Below are 18,992 nucleotides of genomic sequence, written 5' to 3' on the forward strand. Positions count from 1 at the left end.
CCCCACAAATATCCCCAACTCTGCTGTCGGCTCAAGCTTCTTCCATGCATCCTTTGTCACATGGCAATATACCGATGAGCCAAAGATCTTGAAGTGACCCACATCTGGTCTCTTACCGGAGAAAGCTTCCTCTGGTGTCTTCATCCCAAGTATGCGATGCAGGATTCTATTATGCAAATAGACCACCGTGTTGCATGCCTCAGCCCACAAGTGAAGTGGTAGGCCTTGGTCATGCAGCATTACTCGTGCTGCCCCTACAATAGTTTTGTTCTTCCTCTCGGCCACCCCATTCTGCTGTGGGTTATGAGGTGCCGTTAAATCTCGTTTAATTCCATCCACTGCATAGAATTCCTTAAACTCTTGAGAGACATATTCTCCACCGTTGTCGCTTCTCAAGGCCTTGATATTCTTCCTTGACTCTTTCTCGACCAAAGCTTTGAACTCACAAAGCTTTGTGAATGTTTGGTCCTTCTTCTGCATGAAATAAATCCATCATTTATGAGAATATTCATCAATGAAAATCACATAATACCTTTGTTTCGCTGTGGCTGCTGTCAAGAATGGTCCACACAAATCAGTATGAACTCACTCTAAGATAGCCTCTGCTCGACTATCTCGATCATGAAAGGAAGACTTGGTGTACTTTCCCAAGGTACAACCTTTGCATGTGTCAACTTGCTCAAGTTTACCTTTGGGAAATCTTGTAGATATCTGCTGCATTATCTTCAAAACCCCATGATGCAAATGGCCCAACCGCCTGTGCCACAACTTGCCAATGTCTTGGCTTTGCACCAATTCTGCTTTCGTACTCAATGCTGCACAATCATCTACCTCTAGTTTATAGAGATTATTCACCCGAATCCCTATCCTCTTCATTTGACCCTTGGCTATGTGTCTTAGGAATGCCTTTCCTTTACTGAAGACAACATATTAGCCTTTGTCCTCCAACATCACGATCGATGCCAAGTTCTTCTTCAGTCTAGGCACCTACATCACATCTGTCAAGGTGAGAGGAGCTACATGCTCCCTCTTAAAAGCAACCGTGCCCACTCCTAAAACATTATACCTTCCGTCGTCACCCATTTCTATGCGTATCTTAAGGTCTTTCTCCTCCAAGGCACTGAATATATTTTTATCACCGGTCATGTGGAATGAGGCTCCACTGTCAAGATACCAGACACAACCCATCATCGATGACACCATGCATGCGATGAGAGTAAAGTCCATTTCGAATTGAGAGGCTAATGCCTCACCTTCCGATCCTTCCAAGGATCCCTTCTTGGACTTCTTTGATGGGAAATTAGTCCCATAGTGTCCCATCTTGTGACAATTAAAGCATCTTACTTTAGACATGTCACCCTTCTTCCCTCCATGAGAAGAATTCGATTTGGAATGGGAAGCCTTCCCTTTACCTTTCCTTGCCTTACTTGCTAAAACCAGATTTTATTCATCATTATTCTTGGATGAAGAACCATCTCGTGTGCTCCTCTTGATCTCCTCCTGCATAATATTCAACCACAATCGTTCCTAAACCTGTAGTTTTTCCCTTCCATTCACAGAGTCCTGGTAGCTATTCCAACTCTTAAGAAGGCCAAGGAGAGCGAGGCTCACCATATCATCATCAGCCGTAGTTATTCCCACACTGCCAAGCTCATCTTTGTAGGTGGTGAGCTTGTTCAGATATGTGGAAATAGTATCGCCCCTCTCTATCTTGATTCTTTGAAGTGTATCCTTAAGCGTCAATTTCCTTTGGTCGCTACTGTTCTGGTAGAGGTCCTTCAATGTCTTCCACATTGAAAATGGAGTATCCTTCCCATGGAGACTCGAGAAAATATGGTCTCGAACTCCCTCAAGGATGATCCGTCTCGCCTTCTCCACATACTTCTTCCACTTAGCCAACTCTTGTGCATTAGTTGATGTTGGCTTTGGGATTTCTTGATCAATGAATTCCTTCAAGCCATTGTCTTCTAATACAACCTCCATTCTATCTTTCCATGTTATAAAATTCGAGCTAGCTTCCAAGGCATACTCGAGTCTCAAGCCATAGAACGTCATTGGCCAACCTTAAAGTATGATATGAATTCGATTTGCACCTGCAACCTCGAACTTCAAATTTTGAATTCTCTTCTTAGTATACTGTTCACAACTCTGATACCATGTAGAAAATATGATGGTAGGTTAATCTGATAATGCAATATAAATCAAAGCAGAATACTATAACCTACTTCTACTATAAGTTTATGGAAGCTTAAAGATCAAGCTGAACAATATAACCAGAAGAAGAAGAATCAATGACACAATACACATGAAAATACCTTGGGGAAAACCTCAGCTAAAAACCCCACACTATTGTATTATCATACATGGTGGAAATACATAGGAATTATACAAAGCCTTGGCTCTCACAACTAACCATCTCTCAGTACAATCCTCACAGATGCTCATAAGCAATCTTGGCTTCTCTCAAGCCTTCCTCTCTGCCCTCCAAGCTCCTATTCCTTGCGTTGTTCCTTGTGGACGATTTGCATTTTACCAAGCAGAAAACCAAGCCTTCAAATCTATGCAATCCTCAAGAATGAATCCTTGACTGCATGCATGAGTTTTCCCCATGAGAAAACACATGGAACTGATAGTACACTGTCCTTGAACATTAATCTCAACTGGGTCTTTCTCAGAATAGACATGCATGAGTTTCTGATGAAGGAATCTTCAGTTAACTGGAGTAGCACTAGTTGAGTGCATTAATGCATCAATTGACTGTTAACTCACTATTAATTCCTCAAATAGTTTGGAACTAATTTAATTGGACTTATCTCAATAAACTAAATTAACTAATTACAACTCAAATATAACTCAATCTTATCTCCTTAATTTAAGGGATAACTCTTGCATGACTTCAGAAAGACTTCTAACTTGAATTTCTCCAACTAAATAATTTAAAATAGATTAATTAATTATTTTCAAGTAGTTGTTAAGACTACATTCGATTTTAATTCACAATTTAATTCAAGGACAAATGAAATTGGAATATTCTTGTTGCCATATTTCAACAATTAAAATAAATTTAATAAATTTTCTTATGTTTAATAAATTTATTATTTAAATTATGGCATTGAAAATTTAAATCATATTAAAAATAATTTTAAATATAAGGATATTACAATTTCAATTGCAACCCAAATTTTAAATATAAGAATATTACAATTTCAATGGCAAGTGGGATAGAATATTTTTACAAATCTATAGACCAAAGTGCTAGAAGTGTCATGAGAAATTAATCAACACCATTGTTAATCAACATTTACATAAATTTTAAAATTTCTAGGTTTAAGCCTCGATAGAGCCATAAAGTTGATGAACCTATCAAGCTCCTAATGTAGAGTTAGTTTTAATGTTGGATCGAGTTTTTCTTTTAACACTCGCTTAAAATTCTCAATAGAGCCATCTTTCCATAAGTAATAATAGTATTAGTACTAATAATTGAAGGTCACTATCAAGTTAGACACCAAATTGGTATATAAAAGACTCCCTTGTTTTTTAAGCAAGAGACTCACTTCCACTCAACAATTTGATTGCTAAAGTCTATTAAGATATACACACTCTACTCCACCTTGATTAGAACTTCTTAAAAAAACACATCTTACAACTACACATGTAAAAACAATTTAAAACGATTAAATCATTCTATATTCCTCAATTTCTTAAAAAAAAAAAAAAAATATCATAAATTATTTAAAAAAAAAAAAAGTTAATACAAATTAAATTAAACTCCAAAATTTCATATTAAAAAATATAATCTTTCCCTACGAGCTTAAAATAAAAATTATTAATAATATAATAAAAATTAATTATAATAAACTTTAATATTTAATTCAAATTTGATTATTTCACCACTAATTTTCATTATTATAATTATCTCAATTTTATCTCTCGTATATATAACCGCTTTATTCAATTAAATAAAATGTATCGGTATCTAAACAATTTCATATTAAAAATATAATCGGCTTAAATTAAAAAATATTAATAATATAATAAAAAATAATTATAAAAATTATTAAAAATATAATAAAAATTAATTATAATGAACTTTAATATTTAATTTAAATTTGATTTTTGTACTACTAATTTTCATTATTATAATTATCTTAATTTTATCTCTCCTAAAAATTGGAGGTCTTGTCCTCATCCCCCACATCCACAAGCTTTTTAATCAAGCAGTCAAGCAAGGGTCCCCTAAACCATCGACTGAGAGCCTCATTATCCCTATTTTTAAAAGTTGGGATACAAATAACCCCTCTAATTATCGGACAATTATGATCAACCCTCTCTTAGCCAAGTTATATGGTAGTATTTTGGAAAAGAAGTTGAGCATATGGCTTGAAAGTGAAGGTAAGCGGGCTAAAGACCAAGCGGGTTTTAGAAGGCATCACTCAACAATAGACCACCTCGTTACGCTTAGGATCATTGTGGAGGAATGTCGTAATGATAAATCCAATCTCTTTTGTTGCTTTGTGGACTTTAGAGAGGCTTTTGATACGGTTCCTAGAAACAACCTTTGGAATAGATTAGAAGAGCTAAAGGTTCCTTTCGAGTTGAGAGTTGTCGCTATAAGGTTATACGAGAATGTAATTGCCAAGCTAAAGAGCAATGAGGGGTGGTCGAAAGATATTAAGTGTAATATTGGAGTTAAACAAGGTTGCCCCCTCTCCCCTACCCTATTTGGCATTTACATCAACAAGCTCGAAGGTTATTTAGAGGAAGCAGGATGTGCTGGCACGATCTTAGTTGGGATAATCATCATCCTTCTTCTCTATGCTGACAATATTGTTCTTCTCGCAAGGTGCCCATCTAATCTTGGTAAGCAACTTAGGCTTCCTAAGGATTTCTACTCTACCATGGGTATGACTGTTAACATTGACAAAACAAAAGTTATGATTATCAAATCCAAGAAGGACACTTACGCTAGTTTTATGTATGACAATAATAACTTGGAGGAAGTGCATTCTTACAAGTACCTAGGAATTGATATTCATAACAAGCTCAATTGGAACTATAGCATTGAGAAAAGGATTAATGGGGGGTGGAAAGCTTATTTTGGTTTTGAAAATAATTGTAAAACGACAAACCTCGTAATGTGGGATAAAGATAAGTTCCTCTTTGAAACTTTAGTCACTCCTGTTATCTTATATGGATGTGAGGTTTGGGGTTGCAGCATCTCTAGAGAATCCTGGAGAAACATTGAGCAAATCTAGAAGCGTTTTATAATGTATAACCTGAAAATTAAAAGCAATACACCCTATCTTATTCTCCTTATAGAAGTAGGTCTTTCCCTTATCAAGAGCCTAGTTATGATTAGGCTTCTGTTGTACAAGCACAAACTCAATAACATAGGAGATCATAGACTTCCTAAGCTAGCTTTAAATTCCAGCCAAAACCACCTAAGGCTCAAACGGGGGTGGTATAAAGACACGAGGTCCTGGTTAAACTATTGGGAGATCAACGAGAATGATGCATTGCAAAACATTAATAACATTAAAAATACTGTTACTTCTAAGTTCAAAGAAAAAATGTGGTGTGAGAAAGATTTAGCGGCTAAAAGAAAATTAAGTTATTATAAGAAGGTCATCAACCCCACCCTAGAAGGTCAAAAGTATCTCTCTATTTTAACTAGCTCAAAGAAGAAAATTGATATAGCGAAGATTAGAACGAACTCTCATGAGCTCCATAGTGAAACAGGTCGTTGGGTAGTTCTTAAAACACCATGGATGAGGATTTGCCATCTCTGTGAGAATAGGAACATCGCGGATGAAAACCACTTCCTCTTAGAGTGCCTCGCGTACAACCACATTAGATCTCAATTTCATAATCTTTGTCGCAATACTGACCTTCCTAGCCTTTTACGATGTCAAAATTATAGTGAGCTCGGGAAGCTTCTCTCCAAGCTCTTTGAACATAGGAATAAAATCTTAAATCAAACAAATAATTTGTTTCTTTAGGTTTGATGGACCAAAGTTTGGTCTCAGTGGACGTTCTTCTTCATCATCATCATATAGCCGCTTTATTCAATTGAATAAAATGTATCGGTATCTAAACAATTTTTCCAATTCATACCATCACTATCGATTTTTCTTTTAATTTGATCTGGAATTAATTAAAATTGGGTTATAAGAATTGGCCTACAAGGAAAATGTAAATTTGATAAATAAATAGATATGATTACATTAGAAAGTGAAAGTCATGTGTAATCACTTTAATAATTTGATATTTGTTTTTTACATTACTTGAATTATAACAAGTGGTTCGTATTTTATTCAACAAAGCAATTAAATTTAATAAATAAATAGATTTTATTAATTTTAAATTAAGAATGAATTTGGTAAAAAGTGACATTCATGTGTAATTATTTTAATTATTTAATTATTTGATTAAATTAACAAATAAATTAAATGATTTTTACTATTTTTTGGCTAATTTTAATCAAAATCTCACAGAGATTTTTAAAAACTTGATTTTAAATTGTTTAATTTGCATAATTCTGGTGTTTATGGGTGTTTTAGGTGCTGAATCCATTTATGCATTCAAAAATGTATTTTAAACAACAAAAAATCTTAAAATTGTTTTGTTGAATTTTGATGAATTTAGGTGAAAAAGGCTATTTCGTCTATAAGTTAGACTATGACATTTGAGATTGTCTTTTTATATGACGTGAACTATAAAAAGTGGTTTTCATCCTATTGAACAAACCAATTGAATTTGATAAATAAATAGATTTTATTAAACTTTAAATTAAGAGTGAATTTAGTAGGAAGTGACATTGATGTGTAACCACTTTAATAATTTGATAATGTTTTTTTTATCAAGTGAACTATAACAAGTGTTTCTCATTTTTCGGGTGGAAAACCTATCATAATTCAGTCATCAAACCAACCGTGAAGACAACCATCTCTCACTGCTATTTGCAAATACAGGCTAACTCACCATTGTTACTCAAGGAAATTGTGCCACCTAGAATAACTAGTTGGTGATCCGTAAGGGCGCTCACTTTCACTCTTGCTAGATACTTCTGAATCTTGGACCGTTAACTTGTTTCCTTACGTCTGAGGAAAACAAGCTCTTAGCCACACTAAAACAGTTTTAAGACATACTCCAAACCTAATAAATACTTCTTATACTATAAAACAAACTAATTAAATTTAATAAATAAATATATTTTATTAAAACTTAAATTAAAAATAAATTCTGTAAAAAGCGAAATTCATGTATAACCACCTTAATAATTTGATATTATCTTTTTTATATCGCTTGTACAATGACAAGTGGTTCCCATAATATCCAACAAACCAATGTGGACGTGTGTGGATATGGCTTTTCCTATTTCCACCTCTATAGGTTTATAATGGCTCTTCCTATTTCCACCTCTATAGGTTTATAAATGCCCTCTGATATGCTAGGGAAATACTGCTCGCCCTCTGAGTGACAACACGCGAACCAATGAATGGAGCATGGAGAGAGAGGGCGAGCGGTATTTCCCTCGCATGTCAGAGGGCATTTATAAACCTATAGAGGTGGAAATAGGAACTTCCGTGTGGATATGTCTCAATGAATTAATGTGGACGTGTGTGATATGCCTCAATGAATTGCGATGATTGTGGATATTATATATAACGTGTATGCTACTTATGAAATGATTATCAATTAGGTTCATGATTAGATTCTCATATATTGGAATAACATTAATTTTCGTTGGTAAAGTTTAGTGGAATGTTATTTTATTAATGTTCTAATTTTTTTTTTTAGGTAAAGGGTGAATCGGTAACTATTAGACTTAATCTAAGGAAGATCTAGGATCAATTTTTGTAGCTGCCACTATAACACCAAGAGTACATCCAACAACCTACAAGCAAATATCGTAATTTCTTATGATTTTGGCAAGAGCCCAGAGTCAAGTAGATATACTAATTTCTTATGATTTTGGCAAGCGCAGACTCACGGATAAGGGGAGTCTACATACTAATTTCTTATGATTATGGCAACCATACAAATTTAGACTCCTTAAGCCGCATACCATACCAATTTCTTCTCCTTGAGCCGCACACCCTACCAATTTCTTATGATTTTGGCAAGAGCGAGGAGTCTACATACTAATTTCTTATGATTTTGGCAAGAGCACACCATACTAGTTTCTTATGATTTTGGCAAGAGTGAGTCTACTCTCGCACACCATACTAATTTCTTATGATTTTGGCAAGAGCACACCATACTAATTTCTTATGATTTTGGCAAGAGCAAGTCTACTCCCGCACACCATACTAATTTCTTATGATTTTGGCAAGAGGCGAGACTCACGGATAAGGGGAGTCTAATACTAATTTTTTATGATCCGCACACGATACTAATTTCTTATGATTTTGGTAAGAGTCGAGACTCATGGATAAGGGGAGTCTAATACTAATTTCTTATGATTTTGGCAAGAGCCGAGACTCACGGATAAGGGAAGTCTACTCCTTGAGTCGCACACCATAGCAAGATGACCTCGTAGGTTTCACCCAACGAACTCAGCCGCCACACCACACATCACTTTATTAATGTTCCAACTTTTTAACCATAAACTTGGCCATGAAAAGTCATGGGAATACAAAAATTATATCACTATGGCGTATAGGAATAATTATTTTTAGAAAAGTGTATTTAGTAAAAAAAAAATATATCACTATGAGGTATGGGTTCAAGGAAAAATTATTTTAGAAAGGTGTAATTATTTTTATTTTTAGAAAATTGTGTTTTTGTTAAAAAAAATATGGATTTATTTTTTTCAAGGTGAGATGATATATAGTTTTATGTGGTTGTCTGTTTTGATCACCCTGAAAATGGATTTATTTTTTTCAAGGTGATATGATATATAGTTTTATGTGGTTGTCTGTTTTGATCACCCTGAAAAATAGTTTTATGTGGTTGTAATTTGATTATATATATATATAAATAAATTGTGGTTTAATTGTTAGGTGCGTATAGATTTATTTTTTTCAAAAATAGGAATGGCAGATATGTAGTTTAATTATTCGGTAGGAAATTTAATCTGTAATTGTTAAGTAGGAAATTTAATGTGTGTTTGTTTGGTAAGAAATTTAATGTGGGGTCTTATATGTTAGGTGGGATATTAAGGTTTAATTGTTAAGTGGGATTGTTAGGTAGGGAATTTGATCTATGGTCAAATATTGCCCAGAAATACTCCAAAGACAAACAGCGTTGCGTCTCCATATAGGCAATCATTCATCGTATCGTGTATCGCACTCATCCAACCCCGTGCTGCCTCCTCGTTACAGGCGCTCTATCGTCCCCTGTTTTGGTTTCAATCTTCATAGAACTTCCATTTTTCTCTGCATTTTGCTAATATGCCCACCTAGTTTGCAATTGGAGAAGCGACCGGAGTGGCCACTAACGTCACCAACGCCATTATCGGTCTCCTCTACCAACAATTGAAGGATGTGAGGGAATTTGGGAAGAACCTTCAACTTCTCAACAATGAAGTTATGAACTCGACCATATGGAGCAGTCGATACGCCATATTCAAACGCAATTCGAAGATCAACAAAATAAGCTGCCCGAGTTAGTGGAAGGTTTTTTGGGAAGGATCAACGATGCCCTTCAAGAAGTCAAAGCCCTCATCCAACGCGCCAACAGACAGCGAGAACGGTGTCGCGGTTGCTGCCTCTTTTTCATACCCAGCATCCCCGCAGATATCAGAGAATGGAAGACCGGATTAGTGAGCTCTTCCGACAGCTTGATTCTGCTCTTTCAACAGCTGCCCATACTGCACAGATTGTGGTGTCCTCACAGCCTCAAGCAGAGGTGCTTCTTCAACCTCTACCAGATTCCGGCTTCGTGGGGACTCGCATTCAAACCGCTCAGCATCAACTGCTTTCATGGCTTAACGATCCTCATCCGGTGATTGGTGTTTGGGGGATGGCGGGGGTTGGGAAAACTGCACTACTCCACCTCATCTACAATAACTGCAAGAAGAAGGTAAGTACTAGCTTCGATCTCGTCATTTGGTATACCATTTCTCAAAACTATAAGATTCAAAGTCTCCAGGATACCATTGCCGAGTCTCTGAATTTAAGATTTGAGCCAAGTTCTAGTATTGACATGAGAAAGATGAAATTGTATGCATCTCTTGAAAATAAGAGGTTTCTTCTACTCTTGGACGATATTTGGAGTCCAATTGATTTGAATCAAGTTGGGGTTAATTTTGGGCGTGATAAAGGCAGCAAAGTCTTAATGTCCAGTCGCTACAGAGATGTAGTTGAAATAATGGCAGAAAAAGAGGACTGCATGATGATACGACCCCTGTCCACAGGGGAAGGGTGGGAGCTCTTCCGGGGAAGAGCGTTTAGAAGTGGGGCTGGTCCAGAAAATAATCTAGAGCTTATTGCTACACAAGTTGCTTTGGAGTGTAAAGGGTTGCCCTTGGCAATAAATACAATTGCTGCAGCTATGGCTCGGAAAAAGACTGCAGATGAGTGGAGTCGCGCTTTAGTTTTGATGAAAAATGTAGATCCATCCTTCCCCTCCACTCACGGGACTATCGATGCTGAGCTCTATCAACCGCTGAGATGGAGCTACAATGATTTGCCCAATAATAACATGAAGATATGTTTTCTGTATTGTGCTGCCTTTCCTGAAGATGCAGAAATTGATGTGGAGACGCAGGTGGAGATGTGGACCGCAGAAGGACTGGTTCCCCAAAAAAGGACTACTTACTTCATGGATGTTGGGCGGCAATACATAGAAGCACTGGTAGATAGGTGCTTGATTGAGTATGTTGGAGAGGAGAAGTGGTTATTTGAAGCAAGTCAACATCTACAACAATTTCCAAGCGAAGAAGGGACCAGGCCTGGCAAAAGAATCTCCGTTCTGGGCAGCGAAATTAGTGATTTGCCAACAGAATTGAAGTCTCCAACACTCCTCAGTTTAGTGTTGGCCCAAAACCGACGGTTGAAGGAAATTCCAGAGGGGTTTTTGGTAAACTTCAGGTCTCTCCGAGTTCTGGATGTGTCGGATACCTCAATAGAAAAATCACCAACAGCAGTGGAGAAACTTGGACAGCTTGAGTTTCTTAATTTGAGAGGATGTAAGAAGCTGAAGGACTTGCCTGATAGCATATGCAGTCTTTCACATCTTCAATTTTTGAATCTTGAAGAATGTAAAAGTCTCCATTCTTTACCCGATAGGATAGGAGAACTTAAAAATCTGAAGCATCTCAAATTTTCGGTTCTCCACGGACACTTGGGGTTGATTCCACATCAAATCTCTCAACTCACTTCATTGAACAAACTGGTCGTGCCTTATAGGTCAACTCCAGTGAGTTTGGAGGATCTCACAAATCTCTCAAATCTGATCGAGTTGGATGTGAGAATAATGCCAGAAATTAAAGAGGGTTCAATGAGTACATGGTCAAAGATGAGAAAATTAAGGTTATGGTTCCAGTGGGGCGAACATGAAAATAGAGATGATGCGGCGATAGATATCCTTCCACAGAACATGCAGAGCATGGAGGAGTTGCAGAGTCTTGTGTTATTTACTTATCAAGGGGTAAGTCTGCCAAATTGTATTTGTCAGTTTCAAAATTTGAAGAATTTGCACTTGAGCGACTGTATGAAATTAGAGGAGCTTCCAGCCTTGGAGATTGGGAGCGAGGCTGCACGTGACGGTTTTCCGAAGTTGGAGGAATTATATCTATCCTCCCTTCACAGCTTAGAGAGTATAGCGTGCAATGCAAAAACAATGCAGCAGCTGCGAATCTTGTGATATCAGCTTGGGGCGTGTTGAAGACATTGAGAATAAAGGAGCTAACCAATTTAAGGGAATTAAAAATATAGGTTGTGCCAGGTTGAAGGAGCTGTTCATGGAGAGCAGTGGCGGTTTTCCAGTGTTGCAGACATTAAATCTATCCTCCCTAGACAGCTTAGAGAGTATAGTGTGTAATGCAAAAACAATGCCGAAACTGCACTCCTTACACATGTCAGATTGCGGCAGGTTAAAGACATTGAGAATGGAGGAGCTCACTGATTTAGAGTCCATAAAGATTTACCAGTGCCGTCAGTTGGAAGTTGAGATCAGCAGTCTTCCAATGTTAAAGAAATTGACTCTTACAGATTTAGAGAAGGCAGAGAGTATTGCAAGGCCATCGAGTATATGGAATGAAGAAACAATGCCTAATCTGGAATTTATAGAGATCACAGACTGTCCATTGTTAGGGAGAATGCCAAAAGAAATGGAGAAGCTACCTAAGTTGAAGGAAATTGTAGGAGAGTTACGTGGGTGGGATGGAATAAGTTGGGAGAATGATGACGTAAAATCCAAACTCTCTCACCTTTTTAAAGAATACCAAGGACGGTAAAGTGAATTTGAAGATGGGGAAGCCGAACATGAAGAAGACGATCTAAAATGTAAATGTAATATTTTCGAAGTGAGATGATCTGAAATGTAAATGTAATATTTTCGAAGTGAGATGAATATTGATGGAATATATTTAAATAAATAATTATATTAATAATTTCTAAATTATAAATTTGTTTTATTTTTTTATTCCCTTAATAAGGCTATGTTATATTATGTCATGCCATGCTAGGTAAATATTTTGAAATTAATTTATTTTATTAACAAGGAGCGCTGCACCGCAGCTAGTCCTGCCTTACGGGAGAGGAACCGCGAGTTCTGGGTTGGTTCAAATCCACTCGTGGCATGCTCACTCACTGGAAGTGATTGGCAAAAAACCTGTGTCCACTAAATGGACTAGTTCAACCACTTGCTCAACGGGCTCTACTACTAGCTATGGCTATTGATCTCCTCTTCTGGATTAATGGCTCAAATCAGGTTTCACCAAACGTTTATATCAGGCCTGAGTTTGAAGGCCATGCAACACCTTCAATGATTTTGCATCACTGTAATCCTTGCATCACTAAAAGCCCTACATCCTGGCTTGAAAGTGCTGCATCCTGGCTAGGAGGATGGTTTGAAATTAGAACATTTCCATTAGACAATAAGCTCCATAATGACAAGTGAATAAATCCTTAAAACTTAACAGGCCCTCTTTCAGTGGATTGCCTAATTATCCCAAAGCCATGTTGCAAGTTAAAATATACATTCACAACTAAAAAACCTGGGGAAAAGTATTAAATGGTAGAATGATAACAAGATTAAGACAGGTAAACTATTACTTTGGCATATCTATACGGTATGATTCCAAGCAGATTGTAAAGAAAACTGCCCATGAAACATTAGCAAGAGCTCCAAGCGTTTCCCAAACTATCCTATGGCGCAGTTTGCATAAACTCTTCGATACTACAAGTTCACAAAGAAAGTTAGGAAAGATTCCTCAACTTATATATCTTTCAAGTTTCTCCAACAAATTCAAGCAAAAATACAAAGCTTGTACCTCAAAATCTTAGAGTTGATTTCCACATCTGGATCAACAGGCATTCTCCGAAATAGTATTGAGTGTAAGGCAAACCACGACTGTAATTGCCAAAACTATATGGTCATAATGGTAAAAATCTAATCATAAAATTTCGAACTCAACTACAAAATCAAGTTTATAACTGACCTTCTCAGCATCAACTTTGTGTTGTCGCTCAACTGCATCCAGCAAAGTAGGCCAGCATTCAAATTCAATCTTCCTCCAATGACTCCCTAAGGATGATAATAGATTAAGTTCATCTGAAAAAATGAAAAATCCTGTGAGGTCCAACAGAAATGGATGCAAAGAACTTTCACCAAATAAGAACCTTGAATAAGAACTTTCACCCAACAATTTGTAGAATCTGCTGCAACATTGGATGTTCATGAAACTCCTTCAGGAGAACATTAACCCTTTCTGGAAGTCTCAGAAGGGGTTTTACTATTAATGCCATCTTGTATGTATTTGAATGCTGCATGCAACCAAAACTTGAGATTAAGAGAACTTTCGCATCCTTACACTATATCCTCAACCAAAACCAGATGTTCTACAATTATTCATGGTAAATAACCTTGTAAATATTGTATTTTGCACAGGATGACTGGGAAAGCTTCTGGTGCTCCAAACACAAACGCAACAAATGGCCTGACAAAAAATTTTCATCCAATCTTGCAGGTAAAAAATACCCAGTCCCTGGAAAAGTTGGAAAGCACATGAGAAGGATAGAGGCTCAGTCAGTATAAACAGATTAGCACTTTAGGATGGATGCCATACTAAAACATATTTTTACTTCCATTACTGAAGAAATTGCCAGTCATTTAACATATTGCAAAGAAGGCACTGTACACTTAGCACAACCTTCAACAAATTTCTTGCCAACATCATATGCGGTGGTAAATGCATGAAGTCTTTCCTCATTTGAGATTTGAACTTTTCCAAACTGCCACAAGATATTACCAGAGTCAATACCATTGCCAAAAATGTTTATGACATATCGCCCATGTACTTCAAAATCTAAATAGGGCAATTTGATATAGCACCTTCGCTTCAAACTCTTGGAGAAAATATAAGACAGACAGTGAGGGATAATCAGAGCCTCTGCTTTGAATGAAAAAATTTGGGAGATCCCTTGCTTTTTCAGGTAATTGTGCTGCCACATGATTTAATATGAGATAAATATTTACATTGAATTTCTGAACTAGTTTCTGAAGCTTTTGATGTGTCTTCTTATATGATTCAATCGAATAGTAGCAATTTCCCTCCCATTTACAAAGATCTGAACAATCTTTCGACTCCTTCTCAACAAGTTTTCTACCCGCTTTGAGTGATTGAAGAATCCTGCAAGAAATAACAGTGAAGGCCGTTCTAGTAAGGAAGAAGAAAACAAGACATCAACAATCATACTTTTTGTTGCATTGGTTGACCAAGCAGCTTAAATCCTTATAGCATTCTTTGAATCATTGTAGTTCTTTGGAATACTCCTAAACAAAATAACATTTCTACTCTGAGGTGTACTCCTTTTGAAAAGCACAGAAATACTTACAAAGGTAAGGACTCCACATAATACCCAAAGATGTTGTATGTAATTTGTGAAACCTTTATAGCAAGGGTTCTGCAAATGTAAGAAATGGAGTCTGTAAAATAGCAGAAGTATCCATCTGAAATGCTCTTCTCAAGCAATTGATTTAGAACATTTCCATTAGACAATAAGCTCCATAATGACAAGTGAATAAATCCTTGAAACTTAACAGGCCCTCTTTCAGTGGATCGCCTAATTATCCCAAAGCCATGTTGCAAGTTAAAATATATATGCACAACTAAAAAACCTGGGGAAAAGTATTAAATTGTAGAATAATAACAAGATTAAGACAGGTAAACTATTACTTTGGCTATACGGTATGATTCCAAGCAGATTTATATAGAAAAGTGCCCACGAAACATAAGCAAGATCTCCAAGCGTTTCCCAAACTCTCCTATGGTCGCAGTTTGCATAAACTCTTCGATACTACATGTTCACAAAGAAAGTTAGGAAAGATTCCTCAACTTATATATCTTTCAAGTTTCTCCAACAAATACAAGCAAAAATATAAAGCTTTTACCTCAACATTGTAGAGTTGATTTCCACATCTGGATCAACAGGCATTCTCCGAAATAGTATTCAGTGTAAGGAAAACCACAACAGTAATTGCCAAAACTATATGGTCATAATGGTAAAAATCTAATCATAAAATTTCAAACTCAACTACAAAATCAAGTTTATAACTGACCTTCTCAGCATCAACCTTGTGTTGTCGCTCAACTGCATCCAGCAAAGTAGGCCAGCATTCAAATTCAATCTTCCTCCAACGACTCCCTAAGGATGATAATGCATTAAGTTCATCTGAAAAAATGAAAAATCCTGTGAGGTCCAACAGAAATGGATGCAAAGAACTTTCACCAAATAAGAACCTTGAATAAGAACTTTCACCCAATAATTTGTAGAATCTGCTGCAACATTGGATGTTCATGAAACTCCTTCAGGAGAACATTAACCCTTTCTGGAAGTCTCAGAAGGGGTTTTACTATTAATGCCATCTTGTATGTATTTGAATCCTGCATGCAACCAAAACCTGAGATTAAGAGAACTTTTGCATCCTTACACTATATCCTCAAACAAAACAACATGTTCTGCAATTATTCATGGTAAATACCCTTGTAAATATTGTATTTTACACAGGATGACTGGGAAAGCTTCTGGTGCTCCAAACACAAACGCAACAAATGGCCTGACAAAAAAATTTCATCCAATCTTGCAGGTAAAGAATACCCAGTCCCTGGAAAAGTTGGAAAGCACATGAGAAGGATAGGAGGCCAAGTCAGGATAAACAGATTAGCACTTTAGGATCGATGCAATACTAGAACATATTTTTACTTCATTATTGAAGAAATTGGCAGTGATTTAACATATTGCAAAGAAGACAGTGTACACTTAGCACAACCTTTAACAAATTTCTTGCCAGCATCATATGCGGTGGTAAATGCATGAAGTCTTTCCTCATCTGAGATCTGAACTTTTCCAAACTGCCACAAGATATCGCCAGAGTCAATACCATTGCCGAAAATGTTTATGACATATCGCCCATGTACATTAAAATCTAAATAGAGCCATTTGATATAGCACCTCCACTTCAAACTCTTGAACAAAATCTAAGGCAGACAGTGAGGGATAATCAAAGCGTCTGCTTTGAATGAAAAAATTTGGGAGATCCCTTTCGTTTTCAGGTAATGGTGCTGCCACATGATTTAATATGAGATAATATTTACATTGAATTTCTGAACTAGTTTCTGAAGCTTTTGATGTGTCTTTTTATATGATTCAATCAAATAGTAGCAATTTCCCTCCCATTTACAAAGATCTGAACAATCTTTCAACTCCTTCTCAACAAGGTTTCTACCCGCTTCGAGTGATTGAAGAATCGTGCAAGAAATAACAGTGAAGCCCGTTCTAGTAAGGAAGAAGAAAACAAGACATCAGCGATCATACTTTTTGTCGCATTGGTTGACCAAGCAGCTTAAATCCTTATAGCATACTTTGAATCACTCTAGTTCTTTGGAATACTCCTAAACAAAATAACATTTCTACTCTGAGGTGTACTCCTTTCGAAAAGCACAAAAATACTTACAAAGGTAAGAACAGCACATAATACCCAAAGATGTTGTATTGAAAGATTCCTCAACTTATATATCTTTCAAGTTTCTCCAACAAATACAAGCAAAAATATAAAGCTTTTACCTCAAAATCGTAGAGTTCATTTCCACATCTGGATCAACAGGCATTCTCCGAAATAGTATTTGAGTGTAAGGAAAACCACAACTGTAATTGCCAAAACTATATGGTCATAATGGTAAAAATCTAATCATAAAATTTCAAACTCAACTACAAGATCAAGCTTATAACTGACCTTCTCAGCATCAACCTTGTGTTGTCACTCAACTGCATCTAGCAAAGTAGGCCAGCATTCAAATTCAATCTTCCTTCAATGACTCACTAAGGATGATAATGGATTAAGTTCATCTGCAAAAATGAAAAATCCTGTGAGGTCCAACAGAAATGAATGCAAAGAACTTTCACCAAATAAGAACCTTGAATACATTTCAAAGAAACCATTCTTGAAGCAATTTCCTCATATAGTTGTGATCTATGGAGTAAAAATTGCACACCAACGAGGGCCTGCATAAAGTATGTTGCATGTTCGTCAAAATTAAAGTACAATATGAAAATGAAATTATCCAAATTGTATTCTAAAGAGATAAGAAATAAAGCCATGATTTGCTTCTTTGGACGAAGAAACTAACTTTCATTAATGGAGAATTAAGAGAGATGCCAAGAAGTGTCCCAGTAACTTGTAGAATCTGCTGCAACATTGGATGTTCATGAAACTCCTTCAGGAGAACATTAACCCTTTCCTAAAGTCTCGGAAGGGGTTCTACCATTAATGCCATCTCGTATGTATTTGAATCCTGCATGCAACCAAAACTTGAGATTAAGAGAATTGTCGCATCCTTACACTATATCCTCAAACAAAACCAGATGTTGTACAATTATTCATGGTAAATAACCTTGTAAATATTGTATTTTGCATAGGATGACCGGGAAAGCTTCTGGTGCTCCAAACACAAACGCAACAAATGGCGTGACAAAAAATTTTCATCCAATCTTGCAGGTAAAGAGTACCCAATCCCTGGAAAAGTTGGAAAGCACATGAGAAGGATAGGAGGCTCAGTCAATATAAATAGATTAGCACTTTAGGATGGATGCAATACTAAAACATATTTTTACTTCCATTACTGAAGAAATTGCCAGTCATTTAACATATTGCAAAGAAGAGAGTGTACACTTAGCACAACCTTCAACAAATTTCTTGCCAGCATCATATGCAGTGGTAAATGCATGAAATCTTTCTTGCCAGTCATTTAACATATTGCAAAGAAGAGAGTGTACACTTAGCACAACCTTCAACAAATTTCTTGCCAGCGTCATATGCAGTGGTAAATGCATGAAATCTTTCCTCATCTCAGATCTGAACTTTTCCAAACTGCCACAAGATATCGCCAGAGTCAATACCATTGCCAAAAATGTTTATGACATATCACCCATGTACCTTTAAAATCTAAATAGAGCCATTTGATATAGCACCTCCACTTCAAACTCTTGAACAAAATCTAAGGCAGATAGTGAGGAATAATCAAAGCATCTACTTTGAATGAAAAAATTTGGGAGATCCCTTGTTTTTTCAGGTAATGGCGCTGCCACATGATTTAATTTTGTATTAGCAAAGGGAATTTCCATGCCAACAGAACCTATTTCGATATCCCCAAATGAAAATGCTGCTTGTCTTGCCACAACACCATTTAGTTCAGGAATACATTTATCCCGTGAAAGGCATCTCTTCCCACCATGGTAATCCCTGTGGACCGGAAACAATGTCTGAATGGAAGTTGATTTTCCAAATCTTGCATTTGAAAGTGCAACATTCATAACAAAATTAGT

General features: G+C 36.5%; 3 protein-coding genes and 1 long non-coding RNA gene across 4 annotated transcripts; 1 reads left to right on the top strand and 3 right to left on the bottom strand.

Moving 5' to 3' along the window:
- The first annotated feature begins 9,303 nt into the window (after positions 1-9,303).
- On the top strand, positions 9,304-12,509 carry LOC149243477 (putative disease resistance protein At5g43740). Its single transcript, XM_089374529.1, has one exon. It carries the CDS (start codon positions 9,751-9,753, stop codon positions 11,809-11,811), a length of 2,061 nt encoding a protein of 686 aa, XP_089230655.1. The 5' UTR covers positions 9,304-9,750; the 3' UTR covers positions 11,812-12,509.
- A 1,101-nt stretch (positions 12,510-13,610) lies between these two features.
- Positions 13,611-15,605, bottom strand: LOC149243478 (uncharacterized). The gene is made up of 8 exons (XM_089371223.1): positions 15,562-15,605; positions 15,397-15,467; positions 15,006-15,288; positions 14,503-14,800; positions 14,321-14,402; positions 14,034-14,155; positions 13,810-13,934; positions 13,611-13,722 (listed from the first exon to the last, which is right to left on the bottom strand). Exons 1-8 carry the CDS (start codon positions 15,603-15,605, stop codon positions 13,719-13,721), a joined length of 1,029 nt encoding a protein of 342 aa, XP_089227349.1. The 3' UTR covers positions 13,611-13,718.
- Positions 15,606-15,930: 325 nt separating this feature from the next.
- On the bottom strand, positions 15,931-17,511 carry LOC149243479 (uncharacterized). The gene is made up of 5 exons (XM_089367818.1): positions 17,404-17,511; positions 17,235-17,315; positions 16,441-16,522; positions 16,153-16,275; positions 15,931-16,054 (listed from the first exon to the last, which is right to left on the bottom strand). Exons 1-4 carry the CDS (start codon positions 17,439-17,441, stop codon positions 16,171-16,173), a joined length of 306 nt encoding a protein of 101 aa, XP_089223944.1. The 5' UTR covers positions 17,442-17,511; the 3' UTR covers positions 15,931-16,054; positions 16,153-16,170.
- Positions 17,512-17,600: 89 nt separating this feature from the next.
- LOC149243480 (uncharacterized) lies at positions 17,601-18,743 on the bottom strand. Its single transcript, XR_016245791.1, has 3 exons — positions 18,062-18,743; positions 17,798-17,962; positions 17,601-17,672 (listed from the first exon to the last, which is right to left on the bottom strand). It is a non-coding gene; the product is annotated as an uncharacterized LOC149243480 (long non-coding RNA).
- Positions 18,744-18,992: the final 249 nt, after the last annotated feature.

The sequence above is a fragment of the Pinus tabuliformis genome, chromosome 8 (genome assembly GCF_031772625.1).
Source record: "Pinus tabuliformis cultivar Carrire ecotype Pingquan chromosome 8, CPIR1, whole genome shotgun sequence".
NCBI classification, from domain to species: domain Eukaryota; kingdom Viridiplantae; phylum Streptophyta; class Pinopsida; order Pinales; family Pinaceae; genus Pinus; species Pinus tabuliformis.

Bases quoted from the DNA above. Each gene is read 5' to 3' on its own strand.
- LOC149243477 (XM_089374529.1), top strand. From the start codon at position 9,751: ATGGAAGACCGGATTAGTGAGCTCTTCCGACAGCTTGATTCTGCTCTT.
- LOC149243478 (XM_089371223.1), bottom strand. From the start codon at position 15,605: ATGCCTGTTGATCCAGATGTGGAAATCAACTCTACAATGTTGAG. The intron at 14,403-14,502 runs GTGCTATATCAA...ATCTTGTGGCAG, and splicing joins TCCAAGAGTTTGAAGCGAAG to TTTGGAAAAGTTCAAATCTC. The intron at 13,935-14,033 runs GTTATTTACCAT...GGTTGCATGCAG, and splicing joins CAAAATACAATATTTACAAG to CATTCAAATACATACAAGAT.
- LOC149243479 (XM_089367818.1), bottom strand. From the start codon at position 17,441: ATGCAGTTGAGTGACAACACAAGGTTGATGCTGAGAAG. The intron at 16,523-17,234 runs GTAAAAGCTTTA...ATCTTGTGGCAG, and splicing joins ATGAACTCTACGATTTTGAG to TTTGGAAAAGTTCAGATCTC. The intron at 16,276-16,440 runs GTTGTGCTAAGT...CAACTTTTCCAG, and splicing joins TGGCAAGAAATTTGTTAAAG to GGACTGGGTATTCTTTACCT.